This window comes from Cygnus atratus, chromosome 10, assembly GCF_013377495.2.
Source record: "Cygnus atratus isolate AKBS03 ecotype Queensland, Australia chromosome 10, CAtr_DNAZoo_HiC_assembly, whole genome shotgun sequence".
NCBI classification, from domain to species: domain Eukaryota; kingdom Metazoa; phylum Chordata; class Aves; order Anseriformes; family Anatidae; genus Cygnus; species Cygnus atratus.
The window spans coordinates 5429176-5442769 of NC_066371.1; the positions used below are offsets into that span (position 1 = coordinate 5429176).

Sequence of the window (13594 nt, forward strand, 5' to 3'; positions counted from 1 at the left end):
GGACCTACGGGGCTAAAATATGTGACTGGACATGGTCCTTTCTGTGCCTCCTACCCACTGGGGGCTGCCATGACTTCACACCTGAGCTGTCACCTCCTGGCAGTTCTGTGGCTGGAGTTGATGTCATTGCCTTGTGACGTCCATTTTTGCCCCCTCCATTGCAAGATGTTCCTCTGCAGGACAGGGTGTGCAGAGACCTGGGCAAGAGTTGATGTGTGAAGAGTGGGCTTGGGAAGATCAACTTGTAAACCTAATTTTAAGCCTAACTGCTCCAGGGTCATGAGATCCAAAAGAAGCAATTAGGAGCCAAGGAAGAGGGCAGTGAGCAGGAAGCCTGTGCAGAGCAGGAGGAAGCTACAGAAAGAATTAGCAATGTAAAAACTATCTTATGGTTAAAAAATAGATATTCCAGCAGAAATGCCACTTCAAAATGTGCAGCACTGTGTTTTGTCAACTCTTTGCATAAGTGACTCCAGGCCTTTGCTCAGTGGCACAGGCCTTGGGTGGTTGGCTCAGACGCTTATCTCGTGTGAGCACATTTGCCTTGTCATAGTCTATTCTTTAGTCAAACTCCCATGAGAGCAGCTGAAGCGCACAGTTGGAGGCTGGGATGGAGAAGCACAGCAGGGATGGGAGGGACAGGCAGTGAGGAGGTGATGGGCAGCAAGCACCAGCACGCGTCTGGTAAGACACAACAGTAAGCTATGTCCGATGGTCTTGGTTGAAAGAAACTGCAGGTGCCAAGCGGGCTGCTAGCTGAGGAAGATTCCCTTTTCAGCAGGGCTGAGGGAGGTTTAGCAGGTTAAGGAAGGCGCTTGCCTCCAAGTGCTGGTCTGGCAGCACATCGGGCAAGGATCAGCGGAGGGTGGCTGGAGCAGGAGGCTGCAAGGAGCCTCAGGAGCACGGTGGGGCTGTGCAAGGGATCGTCTCTGAGCATGGCAGGCTGCGTGGTCTGCATTAGCCCTCCTGGCCTCCCGTATCAAAGGCTGGAAGCTGAGAAGCCTTGCTGGGGTCTGTGCTGCTGGGGTGGTGGTGGTTGCCCCAGCTCCTTGCTTGGCTGAAAAAAGAAGTGGACCTGCTTCTAGTATCATGTGGGAGAGTCTGGATCCAATCTGTAATGAGTTGGCTGTTGATAATGAAGCACAGGCATTCTGCTTTTAAATCCTAAAAGGATTTAAAAAAAGCTAAAGAAGGATCGACAGGACAATGTTCCCACAAATTTGTCTCTTTAAACCGACTTGGCAGTTCTGTGCTCCTCAAATTAGAGCCGTGTTTTCTCTGCATCTCAGTGTGTCTCAGCGCCGCTTAGTTTAGTTTGATGCCCTGAGTGAGTCAGAGGTGTGCAGACAAGTTGTGTGTGGCTTGCAGAGTGCCAGCTGTGTGCATCATGTTTGGCGTAGCTGTGTAACAAATCAGGACACATCTGCCAACCTTGGCTGGGCCAGAGTAACCAGTAATGGAATTGCTTTATTTGGTAGTGCCTCTGCATCACGTCGCTTGTTTGTGTGTGAGCTGTATACCGTAAATCTGTTCTGGTGGCAAGTTTTGCTCAAATGTCGGAGGCTGGTGGGTTGCAGTGGGATTAGCTACTGCTTTGTGGGGTGCTGGCTTTCCATTGCTAGGTGGTTTGCTTAGGATGTAGCCTGGGTGAAGAAATAGAGAACAGTAGCAAGCTCTGGGCTTCCAGGTATGCTTGTACCCTAGGTATAGGTTGTACCCTAACAGCTCCTGGTGGTCATCGCCAGGTTGATGTGCCTGACGGGCTGCAGCCAGCCCCGAAGCTTTCCTCGTGGGCTGTTTGCTTGCCCCTTGGGGCAATGTTAAAGGTGATGCTGGGTGAGCCCCTGTGGGGCTGCCACTGACCTCTCTCCTCCAGCACAGCACGAGGCTGTTTCCCCAACCCGTAACACACAGTTTTAAGTTACCTTTTCCATTTCTGTGGTTTTGTCTGCATGGGAGGGATGGGGTTTGCTGCTTTAAACCTCGACAGGATTTGCAAACGAGATTAGAAGTCATCAGCTACCTGTGATGCATTGAACAAAAGGAGTTTTTTGTTCCCTTCTTGCTGTTGACCCACAATTTTCTGCCTGTTCCCTCCTAATAGGCAGGAAATGAGTGCAGTAGCTTGTAGTTCCTCTGTACCTTTTTATTGCTGGAGAACATAATGCTGAGGAAATCAAATGATTTGGGAGGAAGATGAAACCTATTCAAGAAAGTAACTTTGCTCTTTTTTTTTTTTTTGTCAGGTTCTACATTGAAAGCATTTCCTTTCTCAAGGACAAAACGACAGTAGAGCTGTTCTTCCTGAACGCCAAGTCCTGTGTGCACAAGGTAAGGCTCAGCATCCTTTGGAGCTCCTTGTTGTGCATCCCCCTTTTATTGCTCCCCACACCACTTGGATGGTTCTGCAGACTTGCTGAGAGCGACATCCTATTTCTAGATCTTACTGACATTAAAATCTCAGCATGCTTTCTCTCCTCCTCCACTTAAACACTGATGCTTCAAGCAAATGGATAAGGATAATGATGGCTTCTTGGTGGTGTTTTCACAACCCTGCTGTGTGCTCACCACACCGAAATGTCTCAAATACTTGAAAGCTTTTAAGTTGTTTGAAATCTGGGTTGTAGCTTTGCAGGTAGGCTCTGTCTCAGAGTGACTTATCCCTCTACATGCTGCGTAGTAAATGTTTGAGGAGGAAAGTGAGGAAGATCCTATGCTCTGGTTCCTAGTTTCGTGATTTCATACCTTAATTGCTGATCATGGTTAAGTTAGTCCAAGGGTCACTCTGTTCTTACAACCTTTTCTTGGAAAACAATCATTTAGTGTTATGTTGAAGCTCAGCATAGCAGGCCAAAGTTTTCACCTTTCACGTTTCTTATTTTAGAGAACTCTCATTCTGTATCCAATGTTCATTATTTTATGGTAGGATCAGAAAGCTTACAGAAAAAGCAGTTAATGGCGACTGTGGTTTGTGCAGGAATTGCTTTCTGGAAGAGTGGAGGAAACTTGCACCTTTTCACAAAATATACAAGTTTTAAAGAATGTTTGAAAAACTTGGGGCCTCACTAGTTACGTTTCATTAAAAGCAAATCTCCATTTGGCGTATTTGCCATTTTAAGTGAAGGGTCTTGGCAACCTGTAATGATCCTTCCAGGGAATACTGGAGCAGTTAAGACAGAAAACAAATTTTGGAATTGGAAAATGGGACTGGTTTTAGTCCTGGTATGGGGAAAATACCCCCGCCCCAAGAAGCAGTCTGCTATTGAAATAAATACTAGGTGCACATCAAAACATTTGGGTGCAAGTATATGCTTTTATGTAGATGCATAAAGCATAAGAGAAAGAAAAGTAGAAAAGGAAGCAAGAAAAACGCCCTCACTGATCATCGACATAAATATGTCATCAAGCCAATAGAGAGTCACTTCTGGCCCAGATAAATATTATTATTCGAACAGCATAACTTCATATTATCGAAATGAAGTGTTGATAGTTGTGAAGCGCTGATCACGCGCAGAGTGCTGCAATAAGCAGGCTGCATCACCCCGTCCAGTTTGGTGCTTCGGGAGCTGGGAGGTTCGAATGAAGGCTGCTTTATTTTCCCCCGTTGCTCTCCAGGTGTGTGCTCTAACTGGCAGCAACACAAGTGCCAGCTGTCCCCAGCAGCGTGCCTCCCTCCCAGGTGCTTCCACTGAGGCTTTGGGCAGGGACAGCTTCAGAGGTGGTGACTGCGTGTGCCCTGTCCCTGCCGTTTCCTCTGGTGGGAAGGGGACGAGACCCCTCGCTGCTGCCCACCTCCCCTCCGCCTCGGGACGTGCTCTGTGAAACTGCAGCTGATGCGAGGTGCCGCAGCTCTGAGCTCGGAGAGTTTCTTCTCCTGCATTGCACGAGCTCCAGAGGGGAGCCCTTCTCCCCCTGCACACCCAACACTGCAGTGCTAGAGCTCTTCCTATTTCTGTTGGGCTGTTGATTCCTTGCCGCCGTGCTCCGCATGTCGTGTCAGCTTGTGCCGTCGTGGTCCTCGCGTGCCAGCAGTGCTCTGACTGACACCTCAGCTTATGTGGAACGTGTTACACCAAGATGGCCAACATGCGGTATGCGCAGGGAGGTGTGTGTAGCAATGGGAGTGCAGGTGGGTGGGAACGTGGGTAGGACTCAACCTGTTTATTTAAAGTTTATTTACTTTCAAGATGTTTGCTTGGTTCGGTGGCTTTTAACCTTCACATTAGATCTTTTTCAAATTTTTTTTTTTACCCCACACAGTAAACTTAAGGTCACTCTAGATTTCAAGCGGTGTGATGTGCACGTGGGACAGATTCTTGTGTTTAAGCCCAGGGGATCCAGACAAAAGGAGGCACAAGGCACCCCGACTGCAGTGTGTTCGCTGGCGCGGTGCTGCAGCCGCCCTGGTCCGTGCTGCGGGGCGCAGCATCAGCTCCGTGCATGCACATCCCTCGCTCCAGTGAAGCAAGTGGCTGATGCTCACTAATGATGGCGAGGAATGTTCCCGGGCGCTTCTCAGCCGTTGATCCAGCTTGGGCAGTTTAGACCTGCCCCAGCTTCGCTTTTTTTTCTCCTTGATGCATTTACAGAGTGAGGAAACCCCAATGCACCAAAAAGTAGCAACCGTTGCCCAGCCCGTGTGCTCTGGCGTGCTCCTCAATGCACAGGGGTGTGCTGGAGAGTGCAACACCAGGACTATATCCTAGCCTGGATCTTTGCTTGAAACCTCTGCTCTGTGTGGGTCGGGAATGTGCTGGAAGGAGAGGTGCTGCAATACTGGGGTGTGAGAAGGCCTGCAGTAATAAGATTGCTTAAAAGCCCATCATGTTTTTTTACCTTCACAAAGCTACTTCCGAAGTCTTTGCAGGGGGCACAACATGTGGAAGAGCCCAAATTCGGGGTGGTGCCGAGGCCTGATGCTTGAAGCAGTTTGTGTTGATGCTCTACTGAAGTCCGTCGGCACTGGCGTGTGCTCACAGCCTGTGATGACAACACCCAAGTGTGTGGGTACAGGGATTTCCAGAGCTTACATGCTTTAAAGGAAAACCATGCGTTTCTGAGCAGAAGATGAGACGTTGGTGTTGCCCTGCCTGCAAGAAGCCGTGTGCCAGTGCTGCTGCCCGCTGCAGGACGAGCTGCAAGAGCCAGCCCGAGGCTGAGGCAAATACAGGTGGTGTGTTGGTGACGCCTCGTGCTAACTCCTCCTCTGGAGGGGATTTTATCTGTGGCTTACGAGGTTTAGAGGCTGCATCGTGAATTTATCTGCAGTGTTCTTAGAGATCTATGGGCAGTCCTGTGTGAGATCCCGTGAGCAGCTGTCTAGTCAAAGAGTGTGATCTTCCCCCATGAAGTCCAGCATCGCTGGGTCCAGGCTGCTGGGCAGCGTGTGTTGACTGCCTTGCCCCAGATTACTCCAGAGAGGTTTTGCTTGAGGCTGAATGAAAATTCAGGAACAAAAAATATAGCATATTATATATATTAATTATGCTAATATATTGTACAGAATTTATTATATTTTATATAATGGAATAAAAAGCTGAATTAAAGTTTTGAAGCTGGAGAAGGCTGACGTAGTGCTCTTCAGTGAACAGCCGCTCTCTTGTTCTTCACCTTCCACCTCCAGATTCCTGCAATCCTTTTCGCTCCTTTCTGCAAGTTGGCTACCACATTTCCCTAACAAGGGTTTGAAGAATCTGGGGCTTGCACATTTCGCAAATTCCGTAGTCATTTTGGCAAGTGAGAGACAACATAGACAATAAAATCTCTGCTGCCAAAAGTATATTTCTTTCTGCTCCTCACCCACTCACCCACCTCCGTGCTCTTCTGTCAGAGCTCCTTTGTGCCTCTGGCCTCTGCTGCCCTGTGCCAGGCCGGTGCATCCTGTACAACCCATCTTGTTCTCTGCCTGTTCCCTCTGCCTTGCCCTCATCCCCTGCAAGCAGCTGGGCAGCCAAGGAGACCCGTTTGCCCCAGGCGTTGAGGACTGGGGCTCTTTTCTCTTTCTTTTGTAGATCATGTTTTACCAGTGCTGGAGTTCTGCACCCGGAGCAAAGAGAAGTGCCGCGGCACTGAGCTGCGAAGTTCCCCCACACGTGCTCCCATCTCAACCCACCTCTGCGTTGGCACGGCACTCTCCTTCTGGTGCCTGTTGCACGGTGTAATGCAACACTGCTTTACACACCTGGAAAATAAACTTCCTCTGTTGGATTTGCCAACACACTCCAGATTTGCTGGCCTTGCCCTCCCCATGTCTCACCGCTTACGAACCTGAGCGCAACGTTCGCTGTTCCGCTCGTGAGAGCGCCCGGTGTTTCCTCGTCGCTGGTGCGTGCACACATCTTGGCCTCCAGCCTGTGCAACGAGTGCTGCCAGCTCTCTCGCCCTGCCCTCCTTTCATGTCGAGCTGCGCATTTCTTCCCTGCTCCGCTGCAGTCCTGTGGCCATCCCGGTCCTGTGTGGCCGGGCCAGCTGGCTGGCTCCTGCGCTCCAGCATCCCCGCTCTTTGGGTTGGAGCTTGCAGAAGCCGTGTCCGCTGCCAGGAGCGCCACGGGCCGCTGAGCATGAGCTGGGAGCTGCTGAAGCTTTCATCTCCAGGGCTACAGGAGGGCCTCTCTGACTTAGTTATAAGCTTGGTTTTCCACGTGTGTTTGGGAAACTGCAGTGAGGGTGCTTTCTGTTCATCCGGGCTCTGTTTTCTTCCATGCCTCTCTTTTTTCAAGACTTTGAGAACCGCTGCCTGAAAACCTTCAGTGGTGACAACCCCAATTCGCAGGCTTGCTTTCCTGTCACTGCATTGAAGAAGCTGGGTTTAGATTTATAGCGATCTCTGAAATCTTCTGTGCAGCTGGAATTTAAACAGGGAAAGTCTAGCGCTTGGTTTCAGGTGAAATGGGTATCAGAAGTGATGTTTGCGCAGGGACAGGAGAGCTTTGTAACACGTTTGGTATGTTACTGCACAGGGCCCTGACCATGGCTGGGACGCTTTTAAAGGAAGTGGGTAGGAGCCGGTCAAGCACATGTTGATGATAAATTTGGAAAGATAAATTTGTCTTTTCTTTCAAAACAGCCAAGTTTGGAAAACTAACACCCTACTTGGCTAGCGAAGCACTGTCAAGTTTATTGTGCATTAGAGCTAACCTCCTTATAGCTCCGCAGCCATACGGTTGACTCTTTGCCAGTCCTTAAAATATGTTCTGTAAACTAAGAGCTTGGTCAGGTTGGCTGTGTTCCCCTTTTCCTTTCTGTATTTGTGTGCTGGGGGATTTATTTATTTAATTTCCCGTTCGTTTCAAGGACTTGCAAGAGTTGCTTTAAAGAAGAAAGAAGAAGTTAAAGGAAATGAAAGTTTTCGGTGGAGTCTGTAACTGTGATAGCTTCATGAGCAGCGATGCTTGTGAGCACTTGGCAGCCAGAAGACCAGTGCTTACCAAGAGGAGCTGTTGAAACAGACCCCTGGTGTGAGCATAAAGGCTGGCTGGCTTCCAGCTCGCGGAGAGCAGAGTGGCTGTATATTAGAGAGCTCTCGAAAGTTTTATAGCAGATATTTCCTCATTCTCCCCCATCTCGAGGGACCGGGGAGCGTTCCCATGCAGCCTGTAACACGGTATAGCCCGATCCTAGCCAACCCTATTAAAATACGCTGTCTGTTGCCTGGGTTTGTCACCCTGCTCCTGAAGATGGCCCACGTGAAGCCCAGGACCAGCTGCCCTTCTCTTCTCCACCTTGGGGGCTGTTGTCGTTTGCTCCCATGCGTGCTGCGGGCCGCCTCCATGCCCTGAGCCCCTGGTGGTGTGTGAGCAGAGGAGAGGGATGGAGCACAGCTGTGCCTGTGAACGTAATGCGACAGACTGTCCTTGTCTTTTGGCAGGAGGCAGGACCCCAAGCTGATAGGAACTGGTAGGTCTCCCCAGGAGCCCCGTACTCATCTCTACCCCGTGAGACCTCCCACTGGGCCGCACTGGTGGCTTGGGGAGGTCTTGGCCACGGTGTGAGTGGAGTCAAGGGACTCCACAGCACCTCTGCGAGCAGCTGAGGTTGGTCTGAGGCTGCCTGCTGTAAGTGGTGATGGTGCCCCAGCCTTGCTGAGGCTCTCGATGGGGAGGTGGAGCCGTGTCTCAGGTGTAAGTGGGCCGGCCCATTGCACATGAGGATTTAGTTGGTTGTCAGCCAAAGCTTCATACCTCGCACCTCTTGGCGTAGTCGCCTCCTTCTGAGCCTAACTGCCGGCATTAACTGTGATGGAGAGGTCTGCACCTTTGATCTTCTGGCCACGGGTGAAGATGCTGTGCCACCTCAGCCTGTTCTGGTGTTTGGGTGCTGGGTATCTCGCTGTGGCGTGGCAGCAGGAAAGCGAAAGCCTGTGATTACCTGGCAAGAATCACCAGGCTTAATATATACCCTGGCTCACAGGGAAGACTTTGTACATTCTTCCCCTGTTCTTTGCTTTTACTTTTACATTGTATTCATGCAGGAGGAAAAAAAAAAAAAAAGCAGCAGTAGATGACTGGGGCCCTGTTGTGCTGAACTGCGTCGAGAAGTCTCAGAGTTACCCCTAGATAGTGTCGCTGTCCCCAGGGCTTCATGTGAGCATTGGCTAAGGTACAAAGCACAGGCAAAGGGGATGGGATGAGGATGACTGGCAAACACAGCGAAATAAAGGGTGTAACAGAAACCTGAAGCTTTCACTCACTGCGAGGTGATACCGGGCAGCAGTGACAGATTTTTTTTGGCTGGAGCGGTCTGAGCCGCCGAGCTTGGCGGTTCCTGCAGGAAAGAGCTGCAGCATCAAGGGGACCAGCAAGGTTTGGGGCTTCAGATCCAGGAGGGAGCAGGACTGGGATGGGGCGCTCTGTGGGGCAGCAGGAACTGCAGACAACCCAAGGGGGATGGAGAGGTAGGTGCAAACGCCTGGCATCAGAGCAGCCCCTGGCGGTGTTGCTCTCAGGTTGGAGGTTATTCGCTCGCTGCCGTCGTGCCTCCTCGGTGTAATCGCCCGGCACAGCCACGCTGAGAGCGAGTTGCTGAGCTTGCCTGACCTACTTCCTCCGGAGCCGCTCTCGTTTCGTGGTGTAACAGGTTGTGTGTGGCCCTCGGCCCCGGCCCGGCAGCAGAGGCCTCCTTGCTGCCATCTCTGCTCTATCTCTGCCATCTCATAAGCCTTGAGCGCAGGAAATACACGAAGCTTTTCGCTCTGCGGGGACCTGACCTCGCACCTTTGGGCTCTCGGGACACGTCTGGGGGCACCGGGGCCCTGGTGGGAAGCTGCTGCAGTGCTGGGTGAGGGCATGGGAGCTGGCGTGGCTTTGTTCACTTGTTCTGGGTCCACACCCAGCTAATTGCCATCCGCAATTTGACAGCGTTCTTGGAGATGTTTGGTTCCTTCCTTTCCCTCTAATTGCACCCTTCTTTCAGCTTTTTTTTAATCACCTTTCAGAAATCACAGGTAATTACATTCAATATTGTAGCTGGCTTGAGGCTATTCAGGCATAGTGTGGATTTTTGGGGGCATCTTCAGTTAATAAAACTTTTTAAGAGATTGGTTTGAGGGAAGAGGTTCTTTAATAACTTAATTCTCAATTGTTCACGTGAAATGTTGTCAGTCTTTAACCTCTGGAGGTTACATGCACTCTGAAGAAACTATCAATTTTCATTTCTTGCTCTGGCTCTCAGGAGTTAAAGATGACAGTTCCTGTGTTGCTTTAAAAAAATATCCTTTAAACAGCCTAAAGACTTGCTTAGCACAGTTAATGCTCATCTGGCTATCGTCATTCTTGTTCTGCGTTTTCATCGGGATTTCGGACGTGTATCTCTGACAGTTCTCGTGTTGATGCTGTGTCTAATGAGGGCTCGCTGCTCTATTCATGACCAAGCCTTGTGCTTTTTATCACATTCATAAGCCTGTTTTTGTTCAGGCAAAGACTTGAGCTCCTATCTGAACCAGGGGCTAAATTCTGCCTGTGGACGCTGAAGGCAAGCGTTGTTTTGTACTAGCTGTGGAGATACTGCTGGATTCCTGCTGTACACTCACTGCCACTTGGGCTGGGCATCTGCTCCAACCTTTTATTATTCCGACGTCTGTCAGGGTGACAAAGCCACCCGAATCCACTGGACCAAATGCACTCTTTAGATAAGCCGGTGGCCTTTTGGAGAGCTGCGCGAGGGGGTGAGGCTGTCTCCTGGCTGAAACGATTGGTCCCTATGCAAACTCTAATTGAAAAATATCAGTTTCATCCCTTCCCTAGAGCTGCACCCTCTGTTCTGTTCAAACTTATTTACATCTAAAATGCCTAAGACTCAGATTTCATTATCTGAATTACATCCATCTACTTAACCTCGTGCTAGTGACCTTATTCCCACTTGGGACACATCTAGGAAAACCTTCCATCTTCGTCGAAAACACAGCCACGAGAGTCTTGGCTGACCTGGCTCCCAGGGCTGCGCCTACTTACCGAAGCCTGCGCTTAAATTACCTGCCAACTGCAGGCTTTGCAGATGAATCTTTTTACAGCCGCTCTTCCCCATTTAGTTTTGAAATTTGAACTTGCTGTTAAAGCAGGGCTAAAACAGAACCCCCTATTTGCCAGCCTTGGGGGCTGAGGGATTGTTCCAATATCAAAATATTGTCGGAGAGAGGAGAGAGCGCTCCTGCGTGAGGTCCTGCGCTCCTGCGTGAGTGACGTGTGTTGCTATACGGATCTGTGTCGAGTCAAAGGCTGTCCAAACTCCTTGACAGCCCAGGGCTGGATTACATTATAGCAATGGCCAATTGGGGAACCAGATGGCAAAGAATGTTATATTATGATGGAAAATAATCCCAGGCTCAGAGGGAATTGTCCAAGAGACTGTCAGTAGTACAGCATCAGTCTGTTAGATAAAGGCTGCGCTGGGCTTTGGGATCCCTTGCTTGAAATCTCTCTGCTACTTAGCTACTGCGTGCCCTCAGGTCAGTGCCTTCCCCTCCGTGTCCATCTGTCCTTCTTTGATTTTAGCCCCTTGAAAGGTAGGGGTTCTGCTGATTGCTCTTTTGTGTTTTTTCTTTTTTCTTTTTGGGGTACAGTTACTGTGTGGCGATGCGTGGTGATAATTAGCTCCGGTCCAGCCTGTTTGCAGCAGCCGGCTCTGTGTCACTGCACTGCAGCGAGACAAAAAGGCTTTTTTAGAGCATTTTTAGGTACTGGCGTGGTCAAGACCTGGGAATGGCCATTTGAGAGTGCGGGGGGAAAATAAAGTAAAAGTTTTAAGTTCTGGCTTCAAGGTGGGGGTAGTTGTACAGAAAGTGGTTTTCGCAGACCTGTCATGTTTGAGTGTAAGCGAGCGTTGTGTGCTCGGCATGTGTGTTTTGTAGCATCGGGTATCCCAGAAAAAAGGGACGGGGAAGGTGCTCCAGTAAAGATGCCTGCAGTGTCTTGTTTAAAACAGGCTAGGCTGTGGAGGACTTCCCTACCTGCTCATTCCTAAACACAGCTTTTAAGCAAGTACGTCTGAAAGTGAGGACGTCAGCTCTGCGAAACCCTCCTGGTGAAAGCAGTGACCGAAACCGTGCCTCCTGAAGGAGGGAGGCCTCTGTTCCGCCTATTAAAACCCTAAACGAGGTGGTGAGGGAGTTCACTTTCAGTGTCCGTGGAAATGCCGTAGCAGCCTGGTGAAGTGACCAGAGTTCCCTGCAGCTTGTATTTAGGACCAAGCAAACCAACACGTAAGAGCAGCCTCGTAATTACTGTGGCTAATTAGTTAATGTTTGGGATAGGCTTTGAAGATGAAAAGCGAAGAGGTGTTCAGTTATTAAGTCTCAAACACCCCTGTAATGCCGGCAGCAGCTCTTGCTGTGGGTCAGCAGGGACTTGCTGCTGAAGTGGCTCACCCAAACGCTGCAGAGTTTTCCTTGGAGCCTGCCACAAAGAGAGAGGGCCTTTGATGTGAGGATTGCATTTGGGTAGGTAAATCCCTCGGTGAGCTTGTTGTAGCGTAAAGGTGATGAGCCCCATGCAGCCGATCCTGCCTCGGGGCAGGGAGATGGTCTTGATGAGCTTTTAAAGTCCCTTCTGGCCCCGTTTTCCCTGATTTTGTGGTCCAGGGACAGCTTTGCTCAGCTGGAGCTTGTTTTTCCTGCTCAGCAGAGCTTTCTGGGCAATGGCGTTTTCTCAAGTCTGGGTTCCCCACCGCTGGTGCAGAGCGTGGTGCAGGGACGACTGGTGTCCCGCATCTCCCCCGCCACTGCTTCCTTCAGAGGCTGTGTGAGCAGATGCAACTGAAGCTAAAAAGGCGGCTCAGATGTGCGTGGCAGAGACTAACCGGCTGCAGACCTGGAAGTAACGAAGTGCCTTCATCTTGCACCTATGTGAAGACTGACGGGCTGCGAACCTTGCCTTTTCTCCCGAGCACCTACATTAAACAGATCTGAAGGAGAGAAGAATTTGAAGCCTTTTTTTTCCCCCTCCTACGTTGTGATGTGCCCCTCCTCTTCTAATAAAATGTCTGGGAATGCTTTGGAGGCTACTTCTGCATAGCAGTTGCCACACCTGTTGGGAAGGGGAAATTCCTCCTAGTCTGCCCTCGCAGAGCCGCCCCGGGGAGCGCTGCTGCTGGAATGTTTTATTGACAAAGCTGGTAAAAAGCTTCCTTTCCATGAAAATTGAATTATTTGTTTGCTCGCTTTTGAATTTAGTCTCCGTGGGCCAGACCTGCAGCTGTAGTTAATTAGCCCAGCTCCAGATGTGCCTTATATATTTAGGGATGTCATTTCCCTGCATCTACGTGAGTCTGTAGGTCTTCCTGCTGTCCTGGTTTGGGACTATTTCAGCTTTCAGTCTGCTTTGTCCCTCATTCAGGCAACAAATCCTAGGGACAGGGGGATGTGTTGGGGTCTTGGTGGCAGTGGGTAGGCAATCACATACACTACCTTCACTTGTAGATGGTTAACAGGAAAAAATCTTTGAAGATTCGAGGGATGGCTCCTAGGCCAATTTTGTGCTTTACTTGTGGTTTGCAGGGTGCAGTAGGTATCAGGAGTAGCTCTGACAGTGTCAAACTTTAAGTGTGTTTCCTTTACTCTTCCAGTCTTATTGCTGGTCCCAAGGTAGAACCAAGACCAGGATTTCTGCTTGCTAGAGGCTGATCTGGAAAGATTGCACTTACGATTGCAAGCTTTAAAAAAGGAAAGAAAAAAAGATACATGTGTACTTCTGATGCTTTAGCATTTACCAGCTGCACACCTCTGAAGTCACCGAGTGTGTTGTGCTCTCAGACCATGACTGCAAGACTCTGCCTGGTTTTGGAGTGGGGTCAAGAACTGAGCTTTCCAGGGTGGGAGGCTGTAGAGCTCCTCTGAGCATTGCAATAAAACACATGTACTTGCAGGATTTGGAGGCTGTAAGATCTCCAGACTGTGTGTGGTAAAAGAAAATTAGTTATAATAGCCTCGTGATTAATAAGCAGCATTTATCTAGCATCATGGGTGTGCATACCACCATCAAAACAAAGCCGAGGCCTCTGCCTTGGGGAGGTGGTGTGCTTAGAGCCATAAATACCTGTACTGCAACCTGCTCTCTTCACGGCAAGTTTTTTTAAAATGTGCAGGATCAGGTACCTGACAGGG

General features: G+C 49.8%; 1 protein-coding gene across 6 annotated transcripts in view; it reads left to right on the top strand.

Moving 5' to 3' along the window:
* Positions 1 to 13594, top strand: part of FRMD4B (FERM domain containing 4B) — a 113679-nt gene that overhangs the window by 59347 nt on the left and 40738 nt on the right. For all 6 annotated transcript variants that reach the window (XM_035547081.2, XM_050712875.1, XM_050712876.1 and 3 more), the window contains one exon: positions 2247 to 2331. In XM_035547081.2, coding sequence (XP_035402974.1) covers positions 2247 to 2331 — 85 coding nt within the window. The remainder of the gene's footprint in view (positions 1 to 2246; positions 2332 to 13594) is intronic.